At 36.1% G+C, this 27,845-nt stretch overlaps 1 protein-coding gene across 3 annotated transcripts; it reads left to right on the top strand.

The window, feature by feature from the left end:
- On the top strand, positions 1-27,504 carry GTF3C3 (general transcription factor IIIC subunit 3). Of its 3 annotated transcripts, none has more exons than XM_081581469.1 (18): positions 1-199; positions 1,161-1,272; positions 3,070-3,263; positions 3,779-3,902; positions 5,081-5,272; positions 5,785-5,950; positions 8,216-8,363; positions 8,904-8,976; positions 9,800-9,903; positions 10,884-11,055; positions 16,873-17,075; positions 17,419-17,520; positions 18,370-18,505; positions 20,704-20,941; positions 21,493-21,683; positions 22,581-22,705; positions 24,542-24,694; positions 26,081-27,504. In XM_081581469.1, the coding sequence occupies exons 1-18, from the start codon at positions 98-100 to the stop codon at positions 26,201-26,203; spliced, it is 2,658 nt and encodes an 885-aa protein (XP_081437595.1). In that variant the 5' UTR covers positions 1-97; the 3' UTR covers positions 26,204-27,504. The 3 variants fall into 3 exon arrangements, with proteins under 3 accessions (XP_081437595.1, XP_081437594.1, XP_081437597.1); XM_081581468.1 differs by having other exon boundaries at positions 17,419-17,524; positions 18,374-18,505; XM_081581471.1 differs by lacking the exons at positions 24,542-24,694; positions 26,081-27,504 and adding an exon at positions 24,256-24,321 and having other exon boundaries at positions 17,419-17,524; positions 18,374-18,505.
- Positions 27,505-27,845: the final 341 nt, after the last annotated feature.

Below are 27,845 nucleotides of genomic sequence, written 5' to 3'. Positions count from 1 at the left end.
GCTTTTAGCGGCTCGGCGCGGGGTTAGCGTCTGGGAGCCTCTGCTCTTCCGTTTCTCTGTCCTCGTTCCTGAAACTGCGTAGCAGAACCCCGCAAGCATGTCGGGGTTCAGCCCGGAACTCATCGACTATCTGGAAGGGAAGATTTCCTTTGAGGAGTTCGAAAGGAGAAGAGAAGAGAGAAAAACCCGCGAGAAGAAAGTGAGGAGATGTTAGGCCTGGATGCTCTCACTGTCTTGTCGCCCTAATGCACTTAAGAGATGTGAAGGACACACTAACCCCATTCAACCTTATGGGGCGGGCCGCGTACTTCTAGCAGTTTCTTCTCCTTTTTACCGAAACTCCGGTTCTTAGCACATTATCCCTGTGCTAAGCCCCTCTTTAAAACATTTCACTCACCAGAAAGCTTTTGTCTCGGTGGTAACCACTTCTCTCTCTCTCTTTTAGTAAAATAGTACATTTTTTTACTTGAGGGTAGCTTAACGCTGGTAGATTAAATGGGGTGGAGGTGAGGGTGTGGGCAGTAGAGTCTGGAGTCAGTTTGTATATGGTTCTAGTCCTAGCTTTGCCGCTCTATTTTTGTGACTTTGTGCAACTCAACCTCTCTTCTTTAGGCCTCAGTGTCCATTTCCGGACTGAGTGGTTTCAGCTCCCATTTTTGAGGAGTCTCCCAATGGTGTGATGTAATCCTCCACAGAAAGAGTGAATTTTTTTGTCTGGTAACAAAAACTTCTCTGGTAAATGAGGAAATACATGACTTTTTCATGTCTCTTCACTTGAAGTCGGAGGGAAAATAAAAGTAATTGCACCTTTTGAGGTTAGCTCTTGGATTCCTTCCTAAATCATGCAACCAATAGTGCCCCTTCTCTTTTCATTTAAAAAGCAAGGCTGAAAAAAAGAAAAAAAGGCTGCAGTGTAGATTAATGAAATCATCAAGGTTTTTAAAATTATTTTTTACAAATGACTGATTCAGACTGAGAAGAATGAGACCCAAGTACAATGAAGTGCTTTGACAATATTCAAATTTAGATTTCACATACTATGTATGTGTTCAGAGCTCAAGTTTTATAGAAATAGAAAATGAGACAAATGTTCTATTCTCAGCTGGAAAGAGCTAAATGTGCATTTGTTTTTGGAGTCATTAATTAATTTTCAATCGCAGAGTCTTCAGGAAAAAGGAAAGTCATCAGTTGAAGAAAATCCAAATGACTCTGAAGTTCCATCATCATCAGGAATAAACTCTACCAAATCTCAGGGCAAAGATGCCAATGAAGGTATGTTAAGATCACTGCCTGCATTAAATGTTAAGTGTATCTAATAATTTAGTGAAAGTTTTTTTTTTTTTTAATTGCTGTAGTATTCTGTTGTTGATACCTGGCTTTTTAGGAACATAGTACTTGGTATATAATAGGTGCTCAATATGTATTTGTTGAATGATTGATTATGATGCTGCTTAGTGGGCTATATTTGTAGAGAAGGGTTTCAAATCTGCATCAGTGTTTGGGAGCCTTTTGGGGTCATTGTTTTTTAAATTGACCCTCTCACATGGTTGCTAATTATTCCAGGCTATACTCCCCCAAATTGTAATGAATTATAATTCTATACAAAGGGCTTCCAAACCGCTTCTTTAATTATGAGAGGTAAGATAGAAATGTCAGAGTGGAAGGCCAGTTGGCTGTCCACATGGGACCTTACACACAGCATAGATATCTTGGTGTGTTACCTCATTCCAAGATCCAGTCCTCAGCTCTGCATGACCAGATACTAAATTCGGTTACTGCACCCAGACCAATTAAACTTATGAGAGCCTAAGTGATGAATTAGTAGGCAAATTATTAATTTGTGGTGATTGATCGGAATACTAATGATAGTTTGTGGTATCCAGTCATTCATATCAAGTAACCTGGGATGCTGAAGTATCAGTTAGAATTTAACTTTGGGCATAGGGTCTAATTGAGAACTAAAACTTTCTTGTCCTACTTGGTAGAAATGGAGGCTGTGCAGGAGACCTAGGTTTATTGATTTGTTTTACAACTTTTTCTTTATATTTATTTTGGGTGTTTAGAATTCTTGAAGATAATCATTATGATGTCATAGTAATTATTACTATAATATTTGTTCCTCAAAACGTGGGTTTTTTTTCATTCTCTTCTTCCTTAAATATATTGACTGTCTTATTTGTCTAGCATCTTTGGGGTTTGAGGTTATTTTACATTAGTGAATAAGCTTTAGGATTTTTTAATAAATATATTTATATACATTTATTTTAACTGTTTTGTGGTAGCTTTTCTAAAATATGCCACATCTCTGCTTTAACAACAAATTGGCTTCTAAACTTTTATTATTCAAGATAATCATTATAAACTTAGAGAAATCATTTTACTATAGTGATCTCCTCAGATACAGAGGAAATATGTCATGTTATTTTGTTCCTGAAATAATAATGCTGTTTTAATAATTATAGCATTTATTAAGCTCTTACTGTATGCTGGGCATTTTTCTCAGTATATATATTTGAAGACTCAGAGTAACCCTGTAAGGCAGACGTTATTGACCCCTTTTACAAATAAGCAAACTGAGGTACACAGAGGTTCGGTAATTTGCGCAAGGTAAAACAGCTGGCGATAGATAGTGGTAAAGTTTGAAACCAGTCAGCTTGACTCTAGAGGCCTCACCTTAAACCCGTGTGCTATATGCCCTGGTTATATACAGGACTTGGTCTTAGGTCTTAGGTTAGTTAGTTCTTAGGTCTGTGTCCTGAAATGCCTTAGTTTTTTTTTTTTTCCTCTTTACTTTTAACTATTACTCTGTGTGTTTCTGATTTCCCACTTAATTTTGCCTGTATGTCTGGATAAGGCCTAAAGGATGAGGCAGCAGTTCCTACAGAGTAAAATACATGGCCTTGTGACAGCTTTCTTTGGATTGTTTTTGGGAATGTTCATTTGTCTTTTACTTTCAAGTTTGGTAATGCTGGGGTAGAAATTGATATTCCAGAAAATACTGTTTGTTTTTCTTTCAAGTGCTGAGTATGCTAAAGCTTTTGTTTCCTACCTCAATGTCTTTTTCTTTAGGTGAAACATCAGATGGAGTCAGTAAGTCAGTTCACAAGGTCTTTGCTTCCATGCTTGGAGAGAATGAAGATGAGGAGGAGGAAGAGGAAGAAGAAGAGGAGGAGGAGGAGGAAGAAACGCCTGAGCAACCCACTGCTGGCGACGTGTTTGTATTGGAGATGGTTCTCAATCGTGAAACCAAGAAAATGATGAAAGTACAAGTGTTTCTTGTTTTGGTATTTATAAACAGAATGTAAAAATGTGACATAGAAATTGGAAAAAAAAGTCTTTATACATTTATACTGAAAGAATTCAACTGTAAGAAAGGAAATACTATGAGGTTGCTACTGTTACTGATTTCTTATGTTTCATTTTTAGAGATTTTTAAATGTTAAACCTTAATTATTACACATGTCAAAATTTACTGTAATTTTGCTGTTAAAAGGTTCATACTGTATCTTGATTTTTTTTTTTAACCAAATTTATTCTGAGTAGATAAATTTGAAAGGAGAATCTTCAGTAGATTGCATCATAAATCTCCTGGCATATAAATCCATTTTGCAGCATCCAATTCTACATCTGGTCTAATTAGTAATTTAGTAATGCCTGAGCAGTTTGATTTTTGCTTTGTTTAAATACTTTATTGTACTTTGAACTTGCTACTGTAGGAAAGTTTTGTTGGGTTGGGTTTGTTTTCTGTTTGAGTCTAAATGTCATTTTGGTTTTGTAGGAGAAAAGACCTCGGAGTAAACTTCCCAGAGCTCTGAGAGGTCTCATGGGTGAAGCCAACATTCGCTTTGCTCGAGGAGAACGTGAAGAGGCGATATTGATGTGCATGGAAATCATAAGACAAGGTGTTTAATGTAGGGATTATTGACAGTAGCATTTTAATAATCTGAATTTTAAAACAAAGAGAGGAGTACCTCACTGTGCTATTTGGAAAGTATATTCAGGAGCTTGGAGGTGATTGTAGTAACAGTGATTTAACTACCCATTGAATAGGAATCATGGCCAAGAAAATGGTAATCAGAGTATGATTCAATGAAATATCATTAATATATATTGAACTCTTAATAGGCTTTTTAAAAAATTTGTTTTTGAACATTTCATTTTAGGAGTTTTATATGTTTATAATATGTCTTTTTTAAATATGGCAAACACATTATTTTAAAGCCACTCTTGAGGAGTATTCTTTTTCTACCATTTTCCAAATCAGACACTGTTAGATTATTTTAATCTACTTTTTGATAAAAGACAGTATATACTTGTCATCTTTCCATTAAACTGCAAAGCTCAGGCATATTGAGAGATATCTTTAGAAGTCACTTTTTGACTAATCAACTTGCATTTATTATTTTGTTTTCCTGGTGTGTTGCCAAGTGATGCCCTGCATAGTGGCTTGAGCAGTTTACTACAGTGAACTTTCAGTTTGTCTTTTCCATATTTTGGCATTTCCTTTCATTTAGTCTAGGGTCCTTTTCAGTATTATCTGTTCCTTTATTAGTTTATAATTGTTTATTTTGACAGTTACCTTTGATTTTAATCCCTCGTGATCTTAGAACCTTAATTCAGAAACATTATTTCAGAAATGTGGATTAATCTTTCACTTTGATAATCTGGGTTTAGGTGCTAGTTAGATATCTTCTCTCCATTAATCCCATACTCCTCAGTGTGGAAGTTGGATCACGAAGATTTAACCCCACTGATGTGGCTGATGCTTATTGGGATGAACTTGCTGAATTAGTGAGCCATGTTTAGCCTTATCAAAGGGGACTTTTCATGAGGGGGACATAGTAGAGAGTAGGGTTTTTCATGAAATTACACTTTGCTTAGAGAAAAGAATAGTTTTTAAATCCTAAGAGTATATGAACATATACTAAAGCAAATATACTGTTTGTATAATTCTGTTCAAGTTATTTAAAAAAGCATAAATATTAAAGAAAGGATCCATAGTTTGAAACATGAAATTGATATTAGCATAAGCATCTTCCCTCAACCAATGAAATTTGTTTTTTTATTCTATTCATTATAGCTCCTTTGGCTTATGAGCCATTTTCTACTCTTGCTATGATATATGAGGACCAAGGTGACATGGAGAAATCATTGCAGTTTGAATTGATTGCTGCACATTTAAATCCCAGTGACACTGAAGAATGGGTTAGATTGGCAGAAATGTCCCTGGAACAAGACAATATTAAGCAGGCTATTTTTTGCTACACAAAAGGTAATAGAAACGTTTTTCTTGCTTTGTTTGATAGAATGTTAATATAATAGATTTTCTGATCAATGTACTTGCTATTCTGGGGTGCTGTTAGCTGAAATATATTTATTCCTTGTATTCTGTTATACCAGAGGTAAGTATTTGGGCTCCCTGTATTTTCACATTTATCAGCAAATTTGTTTATAGTTTGAGCTAATACAGTAAAACCATTGGTTGAAGACAAGACCTTCGCTTTCCTGCCAAGATCAGTGTTGGTTCCAGGCTGTTTCTTGAGAGTTAATATTAGACTTCAGTGACCAAATGAAGGTTAATAGGGAGATTTTAGGCTTCTATTTGGTCAAGACTAGTCTCGTATTCCTGTGAAGGTAGATTTAGTCTGGAATAAACCGCTTGGTTCCATTGGCAAATTGGCTTAGCGTGTTTAATAGATTTTCTGAAAAGATGGGTCACACCCAGGTACCATGAGCCCCTTTTTATAATAAATCTGTAATTTATATTCTTTATTTTCTTTTTAGCACTTAAATATGAACCTACTAATGTCCGTTACCTGTGGGAGCGATCAAGCCTTTATGAACAGATGGGAGATCACAAAATGGCAATGGATGGTTATAGGCGTATTTTAAACCTTTTGTCTCCATCTGATGGAGAACGGTTTATGCAATTGACTAGAGATATGGCAAAGTAAGTTTCAAGTTGAAATATATATAAATGTTCTTATTAATCATCTTGTTTTAGAAATCAAAGAATATATTTGAAGTGAATATACTTTTTATTGAGGTTCAAGAAAGTGTTTTGCTTCCTGTATTTTTATATTGTGCTTAAATATAGAGGTTTTCTTCCCCTAGTACTTTTTTATTTCCAAGTCGACTGTGTGATTGTTTAGAAAAATTTGTATTATATATTTGATTATCTTTCATGTGCTCAGAAGTTTAAAAATGAACACGTTCTGAAGGATGACTAGATTCCCAGGTTTTCATAAATTATGTACGTATACAGTAATACTAAGTTATTACAGATGTGCTAGTGAAATATTTATGCTCTGAGATCTACCGTCATTTTATCTTGAGCCTGTACTAGAATGACTTTTTAAGATGAAAACTTTTCTTAGGTTAGCACATGCTACCAACATTAGTCATTAATGTAGAGTTGAGTAGCATGGGCAGCTGGTGAGGAAGGCATATTTGGATTAATCAGAGTTGGAGTTTTATCAGATGATCTTGATAAAGGGAGAGAAGTGCAGGAGAATTGAGATGCACAAAGGAGTAATTGTAATATTGGATGACAGAGAAGGAGAAAAGTGAGGACAGGAATGGTGCGACCACAGTAAGAAGTGGAGTAATTGTAATATTGGATGACAGAGAAGGAGAAAAGTGAGGACAGGAATGGTGCGACCACAGTAAGAAGTGGAGTAATTGTAATATTGGATGACAGAGAAGGAGAAAAGTGAGGACAGGAATGGTGCGACCACAGTAAGAAGTGGAGTAATTGTAATATTGGATGACAGAGAAGGAGAAAAGTGAGGACAGGAATGGTGCGACCACAGTAAGAAGTGGAGTAATTGTAATATTGGATGACAGAGAAGGAGAAAAGTGAGGACAGGAATGGTGCGACCACAGTAAGAAGTGGAGTAATTGTAATATTGGATGACAGAGAAGGAGAAAAGTGAGGACAGGAATGGTGCGACCACAGTAAGAAGTGGAGTAATTGTAATATTGGATGACAGAGAAGGAGAAAAGTGAGGACAGGAATGGTGCGACCACAGTAAGAAGTGGAGTAATTGTAATATTGGATGACAGAGAAGGAGAAAAGTGAGGACAGGAATGGTGCGACCACAGTAAGAAGTGGAGTAATTGTAATATTGGATGACAGAGAAGGAGAAAAGTGAGGACAGGAATGGTGCGACCACAGTAAGAAGTGGAGTAATTGTAATATTGGATGACAGAGAAGGAGAAAAGTGAGGACAGGAATGGTGCGACCACAGTAAGAAGTGGAGTAATTGTAATATTGGATGACAGAGAAGGAGAAAAGTGAGGACAGGAATGGTGCGACCACAGTAAGAAGTGGAGTAATTGTAATATTGGATGACAGAGAAGGAGAAAAGTGAGGACAGGAATGGTGCGACCACAGTAAGAAGTGGAGTAATTGTAATATTGGATGACAGAGAAGGAGAAAAGTGAGGACAGGAATGGTGCGACCACAGTAAGAAGTGGAGTAATTGTAATATTGGATGACAGAGAAGGAGAAAAGTGAGGACAGGAATGGTGCGACCACAGTAAGAAGTGGAGTAATTGTAATATTGGATGACAGAGAAGGAGAAAAGTGAGGACAGGAATGGTGCGACCACAGTAAGAAGTGGAGTAATTGTAATATTGGATGACAGAGAAGGAGAAAAGTGAGGACAGGAATGGTGCGACCACAGTAAGAAGTGGAGTAATTGTAATATTGGATGACAGAGAAGGAGAAAAGTGAGGACAGGAATGGTGCGACCACAGTAAGAAGTGGAGTAATTGTAATATTGGATGACAGAGAAGGAGAAAAGTGAGGACAGGAATGGTGCGACCACAGTAAAAAGTGGAGTAATTGTAACATTGGATGACAGAGAAGGAGAAAAGTGAGGACAGGAATGGTGCGACCACAGTAAAAAGTGGTAGGATCAATGTTTTGTATATCCCATTGAGGTAGAAAAGTTATTGGTATTGAGTTACAGATGGAGTGAGCTAGAATGATATGAGGTAGCTTTGGGAGAGTGAGATGCTTGATGTTATGACATGGTTATACTGATAGTACACATTTTTCTCTGGATCATCTCTGATTATGATTTTAAAGAGTTTTCTCCTCCCAGATTTTAAGAAAATGAGATTCATAGTTAATAGAGGGCCTGTTGGAAAATGAGTTTTATGATCTGAATTAATAAGCACTAATCAATTTTTACCATTGATATTTTAGGAGTTACTATGAAGCCAATGATGTTACTTCAGCTATTAACATAATTGAAGAAGCTCTCTCAAAACACCAGGGCCTAGTCTCCATGGAAGATGTTAACATTGCAGCTGAACTGTACATTTCTAATAAACAATATGACAGAGCTTTAGAGGTAGGAACACTTATGTGTTTCTCTGTTAGGTTTTGAACATGCGCTTTTTTTTGTTTTAGAAATTCTTACAAATTGACAATTCCTCATTAAGTTATATATATTATTTATTTTAAACTATACATTTAAAGTTTGTATGGACACACTTAAGTTTTGTAATAATCCTGTATGAAGTATAAAATGTAGTTACAATATGATAAGAGCTGTTGCTGTTATCACAGATACTAGGTACGTCTATACTTCAGCATAGCAAGACTCAGCAGCAGACTAATGGTTATGATTCATTTCTTAATCTTTTGGGAAAATTGGATTGGTTTGATATAGAGAAAGTATGTATTTTTAGTGAAGCATTAGTTAATATGATATAAAAATGTTAATGTATCACATTGGCTCCTTATTTTAAAGAGACATACTATTGCTTTTTATAGTTCATTATATCTTTTAAGGATTATTTGAATTAACTGTACAAATCTTTGCATTGTGAAAAAGGTTTTCATATGTACCTATTGTATTATTTCCTTCTCCACCCCCCCATACTTTTAGGTAATTACAGATTTTTCTGGAATTGTGCTGGAAAAAAGAACTACAGAGGAAGACACTTCGGAAGAGAATAAAGGTTGTAGTTTCCTCTGCATAGGAGAGAGTGCATAATCCTCTTGTTTATAACATGGTATTTTGAAATTAGTAGTGTTTTCATAGCAAGTTTTTCCAAGAAGCGTTTTTGTCTAACAAAGATTCCATATCTTTTTCTTGTGAGTATTCACTCACAGGTAATTTTTTTTTAAACTTGGTTTTAGTCCTTTTTTTTCCCCCTCAGTACATCTGTTTGAACTTAGCATTTGTCATGGACACAGGGCCGTGATAGTGTTATGTGAAAAAAGAGTGAATTATGGAGCAGCTTATCAGAAACCTTTCAAACTAAAGCAATTTACTTTTTAAAAAGGGCTTAAAATGCTCTTTACTAATTTATTTCAAACTTATTAAAGATTGAAAAATTCTGTTTAAAACTTAAGCATTCACTTAAAATTTGCTTTAAACTTAAGCACAATATTACATCATCCCTTTCTCAGCCTCTTTTGTAGTGAAGACTAAAAAGAGGCTCTTGGATTCAAGAAGAAAAAGAGAAAGTTCATATATCCTTATTTGTCACTTTTGTTTTATAGTTTTTTGTGGTTTTGATAGAAGATGTGGGAGTTTATGTAGATTTTTGGCAAGTGGATAAAGTATTAGGAAAAGAATAGGAAGGATAATTGCTAATCAAAAGACAGACGGAAGGAAATTTAAGAGCATAGAACCAGAGTTGGCCAAACTTAGAACTGACTGTGAATCATTTGCTTTGAGTGAAGTAAATGAGGTCTTACATAGAAGGTACAGTTTGCTTCATTTGCTCCACTTTCTGAGATTATTAGGAACTTTTTGTTTGTCTGTCTGATGCACAGCTGGTGACAACGTTATCTGTGCTATACCTGATGGTGTGCCAATAGATATCACAGTGAAGCTGATGGTCTGCCTTGTACATCTCAACATTCTTGAACCACTTAATGTAAGTAGCATTAAGATTTGCACTTGAGATACTTTAGATCAAATCTATAATGTTTTTCTTTAGATAGCAGAAAATTATAAGTTGACCCTAGATTTCACATTTTTTAATAACCAGGAAGTCATAGTAAACATCATATTATTTTTGAGTGAATGTCTTTTATTTTTTATTTATTTATTTTTTTGTGTGAATGTCTTTTAAAAGCTCGGTGTTTGGGACTGGGCTTATAATGATTTGTTTTTCTTGAGAATAATCCAGAGATCAGAATGTGAGATTGGGCTTTTTAGACAGTTGGCAGTTTCTGACAGTTGTTCTCTTTTGCTGACTTCAGACTAAGTATTTTATTAAATAAAAAAATATTGGATATCTACTTTGTAGCCTTTTAGGATAAAGTGTTGAATAAAATACTCAAATCCCTGTCCTCATGGATCTTTTGATTTAATGGAATTAGATAATAAATACGTAAAATATAGAATGCTAGTTGGTGATAAGTGCTCTGGAGAAAAATCAGAGAAGAATAGGAAATATTGGGGGTGGGAAGAGTTGCAGTTTTATTAAATTGGTGAAGAAAAGCCTCCCCTGAAAGTAACATTTGAATAATGACATGAAGGAAGTGAAGAAGTAAGCCAAGCAGGTAACGGAGGGAATGGCTTTCTGGAGAAACAGCAAACACAGAAGCCCTGAGACACGGGCTTGCTTGAGGGAGAGCACAGCAGATCAGTGTTGTCTTAGCTCCTGCAATGCCTGCCTTATAACACATCTTCAGAAGTAATGTGTTGAATGGGTGAATGATGGCAGTATGAATTCTTATAATAGAGACACAGGAATGGTTTAAGAAATAATGATGTAAAGCTGTTTTTATTAAGCATTGCTCCTTTTAGATTGACCTCAGATAACTGGTGTATGTGTTAAAAAGAGAAATACAAGTAGGTGTGTTTATTTGTAATGAACGCTTGACTTCAGACTGTTACTTTGGGATCTAGCCTCTGTTGACAACACTAGTGGAACAGAATCCTGAAGACATGGGAGACCTCTATCTTGATGTTGCTGAAGCTTTCCTCGATGTTGGTGAATATAATTCTGCACTTCCCCTTCTTAGTGCACTAGTCTGCTCTGAAAGATACAACCTTGCAGTGGTTTGGCTTCGGCATGCAGGTAATTCTTCTTTGTAGGAAGGGGAAGTTTTAATCACATAAGCAGGCAAGAACTTACTTCCCGAAGATGGTAATAGTTATTATAAAAAGTTAATGTCTTAGTGAAAATATTGCTGGTTTCAGGGTAGTTTTTGAAAGTCAGTATTTTAAATTGTCTTGATTCACCACTAACTGATTTTCCTCACAAATGGATTGGAGGAATGATTCACTTAATGGTACCTGAGTGAAATAGAAGGACTAACATGTCCCTATTAAAAATACTGTAAATACCTATCTTTTACCTGTTTTAACCGTAGGCTTTTTTTTTTAGTAATAGATTGTCAGACTTAAGAGTGCAATCTAACTTTTGAAGAGCTTTTAAGGATTTATATTTAATGTTATTTTGAGGGAAAAGTTAATATATTTTCAGTGTTTTTTGAGCAAATCCAATCAAGATTGGATTTTATCTGTCAATTTATTTCACTGCAATTAAATCCAGAGTAATCTGAAATAAATTGTTTAGAGTGGGAAAAACAGCTTGAGAAAAACTACTAAATCTCTTACAGAAATGTATGAAAGACAAAAATATTCTAATAGGATTTCCTATTGAATCGACATAAGAGATGCCTTAAAATTTGAATAGTCTCTGTTACAAATATTGTATAATGACAAAGTTTTAATATTTAAAATATTTTGAAGTACTATATAGTAGCAGAAAGTTCTCTATAAACAGAGGAGCATTGATTGATATTTTGAGATATATCAGTATCAGTTCAGTCACTCAGTCGTGTCCAACTCTTTGCGACCCCATGGACTGTAGCATGCCAGGCCTCCCTGTCCATGACCAACTCCCAGAGTTTACTCAAACTCATGTCCATTGAGTCAATGATGCCATCCTAACCATCTCATGCTCTGTCGTCCCCTTCTCCCCCTGCCTTCAATATTTCCCAGCATTAGGGTCTTTTCAAATGAGTGAGTTCTTCACATCAGGTGGTCAAAGTATTGGAGTTTCAGCTTCAACATCAGTCCTTCCAATGAATATTCAGGATTGATTTCTTTTAGGATGGACTGGTTGTATCTTCCTGCAGTCCAAAGGACTTGCAAGAGTCTTCTTCAACAGCACAATGCAAAGTATCAATTCTTTGGTGCTCAGCTTTCTTTATAGTCCACTCTCACATCCATATGTGACTACTGGAAAAATTATAACTAGACGGATCTTTGTTGACAAAGTAATGTGTCTGCTTTATAATATGCTGTCTAGGTTGGTCACAACTTTTCTTCCAAGGAGTTCAGTCGCTCAGTCGTGTCCGACTTTTCACGGTGCCTTGAACTGCAGCATGCCAGGCCTCCCTGTCCATCACCAACTCCCAGAGTTCGCCCACACCCATCCATTGAGTCGATGATGCCATCCAACCATCTCATCCTCTGTTGTCCCCTTCTCCTCCTGCCCTTAGTCTTTCCCAGCATCAGAGTCTTTTCAAATGAGTCAGCTCTTCGCATCAGGTGGCCAAAGTATTGGAGTTTTAGCTTCAACATCAGTCCTTCCAATGAACACCAAGGACTGATCTCCTTTAGGATGGACTGGTTGGATCTCCTTGCAGTCCAAGGGACTCGGAAGAGTCTTTTCCAACACCATATTTCAAAAGCATCAATTCTTCAGCGCTCAGCTTTCTTTATAGTCCAACTCTCACATCCATACATGACTACTGGAAAAACCATAGCCTTGACTAGACGGACCTTTGTTGGTAAAGTAATGTCTCTGCTTTTTAATATGCTGTCTAGGTCGTAACTTTCCTTCCAAGGAGTAAGCGTCTTTTAATTTCATTGCTGCAATCACCATCTGCAGTGATTTTGGAGCCCAGAAAAATAAAGTCAGCCACTGTTTCTACTTTTTCCCCATCTATTTGCCATGGAGTGATGGGACCAGATGCCATGATCTTAGTTTTCTGAATGTTGAGCTTTAAGCCAACTTTTTCACTCTCCTCATTCACTTGCATCAAGAGGCTCTTTAGTTCTTCCTCACTTTCTCCCTTAGGGTGGTGTCATTTGCATATCTGAGGTTATTGATATTTCTCCTGGCAATCTTGATTCCATCTTGTGCTTCTTCCAGCCCAGCGTTTCTCATGATGAACTCTGCATATAAGTTAAATAAGCAGGGTGACAATATACAGCCTTGACGTACTCCTTTTCCTATTTAGAACCAGTCTGTTGTTCCATGTCCAGTTCTAACTGTTGCTTCCTGACCTGCATACAGATTTCTCAAGAGGCAGGTCAGGTGGTCTGGTATTCCCATCTCTTTAAGAATTTTCCACAGTTTGTTGTGATCCACACAGTCAAAGGCTTTGGCATAGTCAGTAAAGGAGAAGTAGATGTTTTTATGGAACTCGTGCTTTTTCGATGATCCAATGGATGTTGGCAATTTGATTTCTGATTCCTCTGCCTTTTCTAATCCAGCTTGAACATCTGGAAGTTCACGGTTCACATACTGTTGAAGCCTGGCTTGGAGAATTTTGAGCATTACTTTACTAGTGTGTGAGATGAGTGCAATTGTGCAGTAGTTTGAGCATTCTTTGGCTTTGCCTTTCTTTGGAATTGGAATGAAAACTGACCTTTTCCAGTCCTGTGGCCACTGCTGAGTTTCCAAATTTGCTGGCATATTGAGTGCAGCACTTTCACAGCATCATCTTTTGGGCTTTGAAATAGCTCAACTGGAATTTCATCACCTCCACTAGCTTTGTTCATAGTGATGCTTCCTAAGGCCTACTGACCTCACATTCCGGGATGTCTGGCTCTAGGTGAGTGATCACACCATCGTGATTATCTGGGTCATGAAGATATTTTTTGTATAGTTCCTCTGTGTATTCTTGCCACCTCTTCTTCATATCTTTTGCTTCTGTTAGTTCCATAACCATTACTGTCCTTTGTTGAGCCGGTCTTTGCCTGAAATTTTCCCTTGGTATCTCTCATTTTGAAGAGATCTCTAGTCTTTCCCATTCTGTTGTTTTCCTCTGTTTCTTTGCACCAATCACTGAAGAAGACTTTCTTATCTCTCCTTGCTATTCTTTGGAACTCTGCATTCAAATGGGTATATCTTTCCTTTTCTCCTTTGCTTTTCACTTCTCTTCTTTTCACGGTTATTTGTAAGGCCTCCTCAGACAGCCATTTTGCTTTTTTGCATTTCTTTTTCTTGGGGATGGTCTTGATCTCTGTCTCCTATACAGTGTCACAAACCTCTGTCCATAGTTCTTCAGGCACTCTGTCTATCAGATCTAGACCCTTAAATCTATTTCTCATTTCCACTGTATAATCATAAGGGATTTGATTTAGATCATACCTAAATGGTCTCGTCATTTTCCCTACTTTCTTCAATTTAAGAAACTGAATTAAGAATTTGGCAATAAGGAGTTCCTGATCTGAGCCACAGTCAGCTCCTGGTCTTGTTTTTGCTGACTGTATAGAGCTTCTCCATCTTTGGCGGCAAAGAGTATAATCAGCCTGATTTCAGTGTTAACCATCTGGTGATGTCCATGTGTAGAGGCCCTCTTGCGTTGTTGGAAGAGGGTGTTTGGTATGACCAGTGCATTCTCTTGGCAAAATTCTATTAGCCTTTGCCCTGCTTCATTCTGTACTCCAAGGCCAAATTTGCCTGTTACTCCAGGTGTTTCTTGACTTCCTACTTTTGCATTCCATTCCCCTATAATGAAAAGGACATCTTCTTTGGGTGTTATTTCTAGAAGGTCTTTTAGGTCTTTATAGAACTGTTCAACTTCACCTTCTTCAGCATAACTGGTTGGGGCATAGACTTGGATTACTCTGATATTGAATGGTTTGCCTTGGAAACGAACAGAGATCATTCTGTTGTTTTTGAGATTGCATCTAAGTACTGCATTTCCAACTCTTTTGTTGACTATGTTGGCTACTCCATTTCTTCTAAGGGATTCTTGCCCACAGTGATAGATACAATGGTTATCTGAGTTAAATTCACCCATTCCAGTCCGTTTTAGTTCTCTGACTCTTAGAGTGTCGACATTCACTCTTGCCATCTCCTGTTTGACCACTTCCAATTTGCCTTGATTCATGGACCTTACATTCCAGGTTCCTATGCAATATTACTCTTTACAGCATCGGACCTTGCTTCCATCACCAGTCACATCCACGGGTGAATGTTGTTTTTGCTTTGGCTCTGTCTCTTCATTCTTTCTAGAGTTATTTCTCCACTGATCTCCAGTAGCATATTGGGCATCTACGGACCTGGGGAGTTCATCTTTCAGTGTCCTATCTTTTTGCCTTTTCATACTGTTCATGGGGTTCTCAAGGCAATAAGACTGAAGTGGTTGGCCATTCCCTTCTCCAGTTGACCATATCACAGATATGAAATAACAGAGCACTTAATGGTTAAGATAACACTTTATTTGGATGACTGAACAGGATTACAGATGTGAAAGTTTACATACCTAAGTTTACATAAAAAGTTACATTATTTGTGGGTTTTGAATTTTAAAAGACACAAACAGGGAATTAAAATTTTTATTGCCTTCTGTATGGCTGTGGTTTTGAAACTGCTCTTGTTACTAGCAATAGATGTTTTTAAATCCTCTTTAATTATGATCATGATACTGATAAATGCTTTTTCTATGTTGAACATATGTAGCTTTAGATGAATGGGAGGTAAAACCTCAGTATTGTCTAAAAATCATAAGGAAATTTGGAACAGTAGAATAAGAAACATCATTAGAGGAATTTAATGCTTGTAGCATAATAATGAAGTACCTTTTGAAGTGAGAAGTGAAAAATTATGAGAAATTCCATCACATTTTCACCCATATTTAGTAGTCTTCCTCCATTACCAGAGTTTAACCTGAAGATAGTGGTGAGGAGATATTTGAGAAATTTGAGATTTGAGAAAACAGTAGGATGCAAAATACCATCTTAGGAGATCAGTGCACTGAGAAGGAAAGAGATGAAAAGGCCCGTGTTTGTAAGTGCTGTGGCTGTTGGTGGGGGGAGAAGAAATGCTTACTGGGAATTCATCATCAAATTATAGGACTTAATGATTAATTGGCATAAAGTAGGAGGAATAGGGCCCAATAACTTCACCTCTAAGGACTTATTCTGAGGAAATAGTTGAATGAGGTGAGGAGAGGTATTTTATATTGGAGATCACAAAACTCAGGAGCCTGGCAAGTAACAGAAGTGAGTGAAGTAGATAAGTGAGAGAGACCCAGGGCAGGGTGGGAACTGCAGAGCCCCGTCTAACGGGTGCCGCTGTTTCTCGACATGGCTGATGCAGCATGTGGGAATGAAGGGACTCAACTGTTGCCAAACCCAGATTTTCTGAAAGAATGCAGTAACTTGGATTTCATAAAAAAAATCCTAACTTTTAAAGATGTAGACAGTTTACTATTTTTAAGAGTACTTTGTCCCAGTAAAGCATATCTGTGGGTTAAATTGGTCTCCCAGTTTGTGAACTCTGGCTTATATACATGAAGATGTTTACTGTGGGGTTATTTATTAGAGTAAAAATTGAGGAATAACCTAAATGTCAAGCAGTATGGTTAAGTAAATAATAAATTTAATTGAATATTGTAACCAGTCAGAATAACAGTGAAGGCATGGGGAAATGTTGAAAGCATAATATAAATAAATAAAGCAGAACACCAAATTGTGTATTTATATACTGATCACATCCTTATAGCATAGAGATTGGAAGGGATAGTTGTTTTAAAATACAGAAATATGCATTAATCTCGTTATAATTTTTATATTGCTGTAACATTTCTTTTAAAATGGAGAAATAATTTTGGCCCTCTTACAAGTCTTTATTTTAACACCGTTTTAGAATGCTTAAAGGCCTTAGGCTATATGGAGCGTGCTGCTGAAAGCTATAGCAAAGTGGTTGATCTGGCCCCCCTTCATTTGGATGCAAGAATTTCACTTTCCACCCTTCAGCAGCAGCTGGGTCGTCCTGAGAAAGCTCTGGAAGCCCTGGAACCAATGTATGATCCAGATACATTAGCACAAGATGCAAACGCAGCACAGCAGGTAGGCCATGCAATGTGGAAGTTTTTCTTGGTGGGCTATATTTTAGAGCTTTTCTTATATTTTAGAGACTTTAAGGATGTCTCTCCAGCTTATATCCAAGTTTAATTTTAGTGTATTACATTCAGTGCTTTTGAAAAATGATTTTGAATCTTAAGTTACAACAACTTAACGTTGTAATTATTAATGTAATTTATAGTTTTCAAAATGTTGGGTTTTAATTATTATGGGAGATCACAAAGCAGATGTTCTTAAGGTTTAGTTTCTAAGACATAGCTTTTCTATGCAAGCAAAACAACTTGATACAAAGGAATCTTATCACACTATCCCATGCTTATTTCCTTAGGAACTGAAGTTACTGCTTCAACGTTCTACTCTGTTGTTTTCACAAGGCAAAATGTATGGTTATGTGGATACCTTGCTTACCATGTTAGCCATGCTTTTAAAGGTAGGTAGTGATCTGTCTTTATATTAGCCTTGTTGACTTTTTAAATGTTTAGAATTTGGTTTAAACATAGATCATAACTATTTTGTAACTCCCTTTTACTCTTAAACTTTTTAAAGTGAAAGATAAAAGGCAGACAACCTAGAGATTAATGATATGTAATTGAAAGTCTACATGAAAGTATAAACTTGACTACAGATTGTAAAATAAAATCTTTGCTAGTACATATTTAGAAAAATGAGAACCATCATGGTGTCCATTATTGGCCCTGTGGACACTACTGTGTGCCAATATTGTTTACTTTGCAAAGATGTTTTCTGGGTATGACATCCTTTCTGAGTCTGGCTTTTTACAGGGAGATAGTTAACTGTCTGTGTGTGTGAGATAAACATAACGTGAATGGCTTTTTTTTTCCTTACTAAGGTGGGTAGTGTGACTTAGACTCCTTTATTAAGGAAAAAATAAGTCTATTCATTCTCTTTTAGGTGTTCATATACACGATAATTGGTGTTTTATTCCCCTTAACTAAAGAAGCTTTCAGACACATCTGTGATACTTGTTTCCCATAGATTTTCTTTAAAAAATTATGGACTAAAAAGGCTTCCCCGGTGGCTCAGCGGTAGAGAACCTACCTGCAGTGCAGGAACCACAGGAGACATGGGTTCCATCCCTGGATTGAAAATCCCTTAGAGGAGGGCATGGCAACCCACTCCAGTATTCTTGCCTGGAGAATCCCTATGGACACAGAAGCCTGGCGGGCTACAGTCCATTGGGTCGCAAAGAGTCGGACACGACTGAAGCAACTTAGCATACACACACATGACTGAAAAATTTCAATTATCTTTAATTCAGGTAGCAATGAATAGAGCCCAGGTCTGTTTGATATCCAGTTCCAAATCTGGAGAGAGGCATCTCTACCTTATTAAAGTGTCAAGAGACAAAATATCAGACAACAATGACCAAGAGTCAGCAAATTGTGATGCAAAAGGTAATCAGTTTCATTTACTTTATTGTGTAAAACTTGGCTGAGTTGGAAAATAAAAAAAAACTCGTGAAGTAGCACGTGACAGTAATCTTATTGAAAATTATATTTTCTAGTCTAGATCCCTTAGGAAAAATAAACTCATTTGGTATTTTCAAAAAAGAAAGGTTATATGTAAATACTTCAGTGTAACAAAATTAAAAAGCAGGTGTCTACTTAGATCTTTCTGTGAAAAAACTAAAACAATCTTTTGCTTTTGACTTTTTAAGAATAAACCATACCCTATTTTAAGAAATTTGTGATAATTAGATGATAATACAGATTGCTTTGTCTGGTTACTTCAACTGCATATGTTCAGCTCTTCTTTAATAAATGAATTTGTCTCTGCTAAATTTATTTTTGACAAATGTAGCAACAGTCATAGAAATTCTGCAAATAAATTGCTTTGGCCCCGTCTCAAATATGTGACTTTAAAACCATTTATTTTTAGCTGGAAAAGGATCAAGGATGTTGGGTGACATTATTACTCAAGAGAACTTTGGAAAAGACCTAGGCTATAAACTAGAATTACCAGTCTGGCAGAAAGTTATTTCATTGTTAATCATGTCCACAGATATTAATTAAACTGTTGTTACCGACATGGCAGTGTGCAATGGACAAGGTTTTAGAATCCAGATGAGCTGAATCTCTGTTAAGCACAATATAAGGACATAAGCAAGATGTTGTGGGGGAAGAGAGTCAGAGGATAGGAATGTGGGCTCAGATGCTTGTAATCTAGCCTTAGAGCCCTGCCGTCTCTTGAGTTCATTGATTCTGGGCTTTACCCAGTGGCTTCTGCCTCTGCCCACATTATTTTGGACTATGTTTCCTCAAGCTATATTTTTCTCTATCTGATCCTGCCTGTTTCCTCTTTCACTGTTTCCTCATTTCAGGGTCATTGTTGGTTTTTCTTAAGCTCATAAGGTCTTTGTTTTGATATTAATAGTTTAATCATGATGAGGATCACATTATACCAGTGCATCATGGTAGGATTATCTCGGGCACTTTATGTTACATGTATCTTTGTACTGGGGCTTCCAATGTGGATCAGTGGTAAAGAACCCGCCTGCCAGTGCAGGAGATGCAGGAGATGTGAGTTCAATCCCTGGGTCAGGAAGATCCCCTGGAGAAAGAAATGGCAACCCATTCCAGTATTCTTGTCTGGAAAATTTCATGAACAGAGGAGCCTGGTGGGCTACAGTCCATGGGGTTTACACAAGAATCAGACACAATGATGGAGCACACACATACATCTTTGTACTAATTTTTCACTCAATATTTTCTCATGTTCTAGTCTCTTTGTAGCTGGTATATTTAAGGAATGTGTCATATTTCATTGGATAATGGTTTTATAATTTATTTAATCATTCCCTTCTTTTTTAAAATTATTATATGGTTGCTTTTGATAATTTTCTTTTCTAAGTAATACCATTGTTGTTGTTCACCCAGTTGTGTCCGACTCTGCAACCCCATGGACTGCAGCACATCAGGCCTCTCTGTCGTTCACTGTCTCCTGGAGTTTCCTCAGACTCTTGTCCATTGAGTCAGTGATGCCATCCAACTAAGTAATACCATAGTGATCATCTTTATGCCTATAGATTTATCCGTTTTCTGAGTAGTTTAGGATAGATTCTCAGAAAGAGAATTATTGAATTGAAGGTGGTAAAAAAAAAATTTATGGCTTTTGGTATTTTTCATGGGCTGTAAAAGGAAGGCTTCTTATAGACAAATAAGGAAGAGAAGATTAAGTATGAATTTGAATTCCTTTGTTTAGTAAACATTTGAATGCCTTGTATGTGCACACTCCCATATCTGACCTCAGTCATGGAAAGCACCCTTGCTCTGCCCTGAAGGTGCATATATCTAAGCTAGCACTGAAAAACACAAATGATGTCACTGGACTTTACTGAGCATGAATCAGAAGTGAGGATTTCCTGGGACTGCAGATTGTTAGGTAGAGCAGAGGGAGTCATGTGGAGGGAGTGAAAAGAAGCGGCTCCCTCCTTCTCGTCATTGTCAGAAGAATGTTGGCAAGAATTCAGTCCTACGGGGCCATGGTTATTCAACTTAATTAAACTTTAGACTAGATCATGTTAATTTTCTTGCTGATACTGCTACTTCTGGAAATATAGTATCCTAACTGATCTTCATTGATCTCATTTTAGCAATATTTGCTGTACTCACGAGTGTCTTGACAAAAGATGACTGGTGGAACCTCCTTTTGAAGGCCATATACTCCTTATGTGACCTATCCCGGTTCCAGGAGGCTGAGTTACTTGTTGATTCTTCATTGGAATACTGCTCATTTTATGAAGACAGGCCAAAACGCAAAGAGCTAGAATACTTTGGTCTCTCTGCTGCAATTCTGGACAAAAATTTCAGAAAGGCATACAACTATATCAGGTGATTTTTCCAATAACTTATTTTAATTAGATTCTTTGATGGAGCATGTATATTTACTTTGACTTAATTTTACATGCTCAAGATTTAGTAAGCTGTTTAACTCTTGCTTACAGATTAATTCGGTTCATTGGTGGTTCTTGGGAGCAGTATAAGAGCATACATTCCCATAAGAGGTTTACTTAAACCTTTGTGCCTCAGTCTCCCCATTTTTTATGGTAAAACAGGCATCATAATATTACCACTCATAGGTTATTGTGAGAGTTAAGTGAGTTGTCCAGTGTCTGATATGCATTATTATTCAGTGTTCATTGTATTGCAGCTATGAGTGGGCTGGGAGAGAAAAGGTAAAACTTAAACCTCTTGATTCTGTTTTTTTGGTTTAAAAGTTTGTTGAAAAGGAGAAACAAGAGGAAGAAACACCACATACCCCTTATTGGGGGTGGTGAATTTCAGTGTTGATGGGACAGCACTGAAGGGTTTCAATCTTAAAAATCAAGAAGTTTTTTCTCTGTACACTATTTTTTACCCTCATTCTCTTTTTGCAATTTTAGAATAATGGTAATGGAAAATGTCAATAAACCCCAGCTCTGGAACATCTTCAATCAAGTTACCATGCATTCCCAAGAAGTACGACATCATCGCTTTTGTCTCCGTTTAATGCTGAAAAACCCAGATAATCATGCTCTGTGTGTCTTAAATGGACACAATGCATTCGTATCTGGTAGTTTTAAGCATGCACTCGGTGAGTGTCCTGGCACATGACTTTGTCTCGCTCTCTCTGCTTTGGTTTCTGTATCTCTGAAATGGAGATAACCTTGTAGATTATTGTGAAAGTTAAATGAGTTAATATAAAGTACTTAAAATAATGTCTAGTACAAATATATGTGTTACATACATTTGTGCTGCTAAGGAGACTTTACAGTGCTGTTCCTTCTGGAATAGAAGTTTTCTTAAATCTATATGATAAATTATAGATCATTCCTTTACAAGAAAAATTTGCTACAATTCCTCTAACTCAAACAGTTAGACTTTTGACAGATAATTGTTTATATAGAATACATGGAATTCATAAAACCCTGAATTTTTATCTTGTTATTAGATACATTTAGCTCTTCTCAGGAAAAACAGTTGCTATGTTTGAGACGATAATACCCATAAACCTAAAAAACAAAACTGTTTTTCTTTTTCTCACCTCCATGATCCATCACATTAGCATCTATAAGACAGGTCTTAGTTAATTTTATGAAAGAATTCACCAACAGACACATTCCCCCATTAGTTTTTTAAAAGATTTGAGGTTGTAAGATAGATTTATTATCACAGTTATTCAATTGTTTATTTTCGAAATATTACCGTACTTGGAAATGTCTAACTGTACCTTAAAAAAAGTTACTTTTGTACTCAGTTTTAATCGTCATGGTCAAAATATGTTGATGGGTAAATCCTTCTCTTTTTGTTATATGTTATATATTTTAAAATTCCTATTACTATGCATCTGGTTGATATTTTGGAATATAACCTTTGTATCTGTTAAAGTGATAGTAATATTTGTTTACCTTAAACTATATTTGAGTAAGTGTTGAAGAAATAAGGAATTGTGTTTTTGTCCTGTCATCTAACATCACTGCTCATTTTTCAGGACAGTATGTGCAGGCCTTTCGCACCCATCCCCAAGAACCTCTCTATAATCTCTGTATAGGCCTAACCTTTATTCACATGGCATCCCAGAAGTATGTATTAAAGAGACATGCTCTTATTGTGCAGGTAATTCATTTGGATTCCTCATTACTTGATTTTATGTTCTTTAGAAATGAATATACCTAATGCTTTTGTTACCCTGCTTCAAAAGTAGTACCTGCTTAGTGCACCTGTTGGGAGTATCCATTCTTGTGTTCAGCACTCATGGATCAACATATAGGCGTACTCCTGGCCAAGACTTACACAGCCATGTGGAAAGGGTGCACAGCCAGATCAGAAGAGAAGGCTCAGGCAGAATCTTAGGGAATCCTGTGGAGGCTTCGTTGTATTCTGGAGCCTCAGAGGCTTCCAGCCTTCCAGGTCCAATTAGTTTTTAAAAATAATATAGACATACAATAATGTATGGATACATGCCTGTGTGACTGTTTCCTTACATCATCACGACAAATTGCTCTTTTAAAATAAAGTCTTCTCAGTTTGTAAAGCAATTTGCATTACCTTTTTGTTTTCTTGTTTACCTTCTTAACATAGCTTGTCTCCTCTAGTGAAAATACAAACTCCAAGAGATCAGAGATCTGGTCTGTCTCGTTCACCCCTGTATCCTCAACACTTTTGCTTTCATTTCAGTTCTTATGTTTGATACATGTGTATACCTGTTTTTTAAGTAATTAGGGAAGGAAAGTAAATGTTCTTTCTTAGATTTTTGTCTTTGAATTTCTCATTTTTAAAAACATAGATTTGATTCTTCTGAGATTAATAGCTTGTCTGCTATTACTTAACAGAGAACCATGTTTTTCAGTAGAAATCATATTCATGTACTCAAATGGGTTCATTTATCATGCAGAAAATATGACTTGTTTATTGAGCATAATTTTCTTCCTAGAATGCATTAATTCTAACAAATTCCTTACTTTTTATTATTAATTTATGAAGAAAAATTTGTGAACATTTATTACATACCAGATCACCCAGGAAATAATTGCATTTTATTTTCTATACATACAAACTTGTTGATTTAATTCTCAGGTAATATTTTTGCTTAATCGCTTACATCAGTTACTTGCATCTTGCAATTTGTAGCTTTCTGTGCATGGTAGAAGTTGAAGTTGCATTGAAGGGAAAAGTGAATACAGGAAGAGGTGAAGAAGCAAGTTGCTTTTTTGGATGCTGTGACACACAGCCTGCTTCGTTATAGCTATGCTCTGGAATAATCAGTTTCTCCATGAAGCTATTGAGTCAGAAGCTTTCAGAGGGGAAAAAAGAAAATCAAGGTTTTTAACATTAAGAGGTTATTAAGGTTCTGAGAGGTATATAAAAGGTACCATTTAACCAGAAAGGTCAGATATACTCAAGTGAATTTGTTCTTAAGGATGAAACTTTCTAAATTATCATCATAAGAGCTTGGAGTTTATATTTTGGTCAAGCTTTTAGACATGTATCTCAAACCTAAAATTTTACTAGCCTCTAATGCCACAAAACCCAACTTGAAACCATAAAAATATATATTCTCTGTTATAGATTATGAGTCTTTGATAGCTAGTTGTAACATTTGGCTGTGTTTTCTGTGAATTTTTTGTCTTTAGTTTAAAAAAAAAATCTCTCCTTTATACCTTCAGAAGCAATTTGGACTGTATTATGAAATGACATTCTACCACAGACATGTGTTCTTTTAGGGTGAGACTGTCTTTAAAAAAAATATATTTGGGGACTTCCCTGGTGGTCCAGTGGTTAAGGCTCCACACTTCTAATGTAGCAGATGCAGGTTCAATCCCTGGTTGGGGAACTAAGATCCCATATGCCACACCGTGTAGCCAAAAATAGAAAATTGTATTCCTGCCCCTGCACATGCTTGTCAAATGACTGAACTATTGAATTATTATTATTATCTTTTCTCTTTGGTAGGGCTTTTCCTTTCTTAATCGATACCTCAGTTTACGTGGGCCTTGCCAGGAGACATTCTACAATTTGGGCCGTGCCCTTCACCAACTGGGGCTGCATCATCTTGCAATCCACTATTATCAGAAGGCCCTGGAGCTCCCTCCGCTTGTGGTAGAGGTACTGTATGATTTACTTTAAAAAACTGAGGAGTCCCTTCATTTCATCTATGGATAAGTTCAGTTAGCTCAGTATTGTGGTCCAGACAGTGAAATTAATCATAGCTTATATATTAAAATGTATTCTCCCCTTATTGAATGCACTTATTTAATTATGTTCGGCAACAAGTAATTGTTTGACATACTGGCCTACTGACCTAATCAGCAACCATGTGGATACATATGACTTGTGGTTATGACCATTTTGGTTATCCTAAGATAGCCCCCTGTGGTTTACAGGTATGAGCTAGTAGATAGGAAGCCTGAGTATTGAATTCTGTAGCCATTATTCATTTCCAAGTTCAAAAGTGTAGTTAACATACTTCTTTATAGAGATTAAAGATCAGTATAAATGTAGTTTTGTTTAAGTTAATGTACTATAGGGTGAAGTGTTGCCAGTACTATGATAATCTGTGTTTAAAGCCTAATTTCTGAAGGAAAGTATGTTATCATTGTTCACTTTTAAAAGTTGCACTCATAATTCCCCATTCCCTCACAACTCTTTTCTGTTACCCTCGTTCAACTTTAGTCATTAAGCAAATAAATACTTACACCTATAGTTATGCAGATGAAATACATATACTTTTGTGTTCTTAACTTCATAAATAATTTATGTATTGCCCCTTAAGCTTTATAGGGCAACATTTTTCATTGATGCAGATGTTCTTAGTTGACTCCAAAATTTTGTGTGGGAAAGAATAGGAACATAGAGCTAATCTATTCCATTGAGGTCATTGGTTGGGTTATTTAAGTAGGAAAAAAAAGTAATAACACCCATAAGGTAGTCATTATAATCAATTTGGTGTATGCCCTCCTAGACCTATGTTTTATATGCCTTTCTGTTATATAGTACAGATATTTTTTTTTCTCATCTGGTCATTTGTGTTATGATTTTTTTTCTACATGAAGAAGTTTTACATTTTTTATGAAGTCATGTGAGTCTTTCTAGTTCCTACTTTTGCTATTTATTATACTTAAAAGGGCTTTTCCTACCAAGGTTATATTATTATTCAACTGTATTTTTTCTTCTATGGTTTCATTTTTTTTTACTCTTAAATCCTAATTCATCTGGTGTTTATTCTGCTATGTCTTGTGGATGAAACTTTTTTTCTTTAACTTATTGGTTAGACATTTAAAAATATTTGATGAAACAGTTACTATATCAATTAACTGAAATCAGTGTTACCTGATAAAAATGTATATTCAAGGTGTATGCCTAGTTTTATAAATTTTTTCGGTAATATGAATTTTAGTAGTTTTTTGAACACTTACAAAAGCTGTTTATTTGCCATAAAATTGTCCTGGTTGTCAGTTTGAAGTATACTCATTTTTGTATTTTCCCCCCTAGGGTATAGAAATTGACCAGATAGACTTACGAAGAGATATTGCCTACAACTTGTCTCTCATATATCAGAACAGCGGGAATACTGGAATGGCTCAGAAGCTTTTATTTACTTACTGTTCTATATAAAGCCCCTCAGCTGGGGAAGGAGCTTGGGCAGCTGCTGCGCACGGACCAGTATATTCTGTCTCAGGGCTTATTATTAACCCCAAGATGGACATAAATTCACGATTATCTGTGTTTCATTTTTAATATGTGATAATTATCTTTTGATAGATTTGCAAAATTATCACTCCTACAAGAATTTTATATTGTTTTGTCATTTTCCTTTACCAGTTTTTTGTAAGTTGTCCCCCAAACTGAAGTGGACATCATTAGCCATTGAACCAGTATGGAGTTAAATACACTACTTTTTTTCCACACCATTTATTCGTTTGTGTATGTAATACTACATATTAAACACCTGCTGCATACCAGGCACTGTAATAGTTGTGTTTGGAATACAGTAGTAAGAGAGATGTTACCTCTCAATACAGTTCTTTAAATACAGACCTTGAGCGTATGTTTTTTTGAAAGAAATATTTGCTACGTATGTATTTCTACATACATCATTGTTGTCAGTGATCCATTTCTTAGTGCCCTGTTATTATCACCAGTAGTCTTTGAGATATACAGAAAAGGAGGTTGCTTAGTAAAGGAAAGACAAATTGGGACTCTGATGTCAGCACAATTATGTAATTCACTTTGCTCCTTGGAAAATTATTTTAAATGGTTATGTGGTAGGAAGACAGGTAATTGAGCTAATCTTTTATTTTTCACCTGCATGTATCTTAGCTCTAAAGGCAGGCCTGGGAGGCTGGGCTTAATTCATAGCAACCTGTTGTGATGCAAATTAAAAAAAAATGCATTTTCAGTGTTTGGCTTTCTGGCCAAAAGAAAAAAAGAGAACTAGATTCAGTAACATGACCTGGTTTCCATTTTAAGATAACTAGGAATGTAGGAAGACTAGGAAATTTTATGTATGAAATAAAGTATTGCTGATGAAGTAGAAGCAGATTAAAAGCCTTTTACTTATCTCAAATATTGTATATTATTGGATCTAAGATAATAGTATTTGTGAGACATACTGTTGGTTTAATAATAGCTTTTTAGAGTTTCTTTTTAGGAGGAAACAAATGCTATAGTAAATGTCCATGTGGATTTTAAGTCCCAGTCCAATTGTGGGTGGACAACAAGTATGAGACTTAGGATGAAAGAAGTACAGGGGGCTTTAAGAATTTTTACCACTATTTACACTGTATACATAATTTTGTAGTTGAGAAGCAGAATTTGTATGTAATAAGTAAATGTATGGTATTCTGTGTGTGTGTGTATGTGTATATATAGAATTTAAACTTTATTTTTATAATTAAAGTTGTTTCATATGTTTATATATATTTGTTTTACTTCATGCCATTTGCAGGTAATGATAAAGCTGACTGTGATAGAGTGCTCGGATAGATTTGTGACTTGGCATCCTTGTGGAGTTGAGTACTCTGTGTTCAGAGTCTCTCTTGAATTAAACTCACTGTGCTGTAACTCCAGTATCTGCTAAACAGCCTTGGAAGACACAGAAAATCTCTCTAGTAGTCATCTAAGGGGGAAAAAAGCTGATAATTGCATGAGTTTATCATTTAAGACCGTGACTACCATTTGCTGAGTGTTTTCACTCTGCTACTGTGTTGTAAGTATGGTGCAGGATATTTTAGACACCTTAACTCTGATTCTCTCA

This window comes from Giraffa tippelskirchi, chromosome 3 (genome assembly GCF_054371585.1).
Source record: "Giraffa tippelskirchi isolate mGirTip1 chromosome 3, T2T-mGirTip1v1.2.pri, whole genome shotgun sequence".
Lineage (NCBI taxonomy): Eukaryota > Metazoa > Chordata > Mammalia > Artiodactyla > Giraffidae > Giraffa > Giraffa tippelskirchi.
The sequence above is the reverse complement of the archived record's forward strand: the minus strand, read 5'-3'. Positions and strand labels throughout refer to the sequence as shown.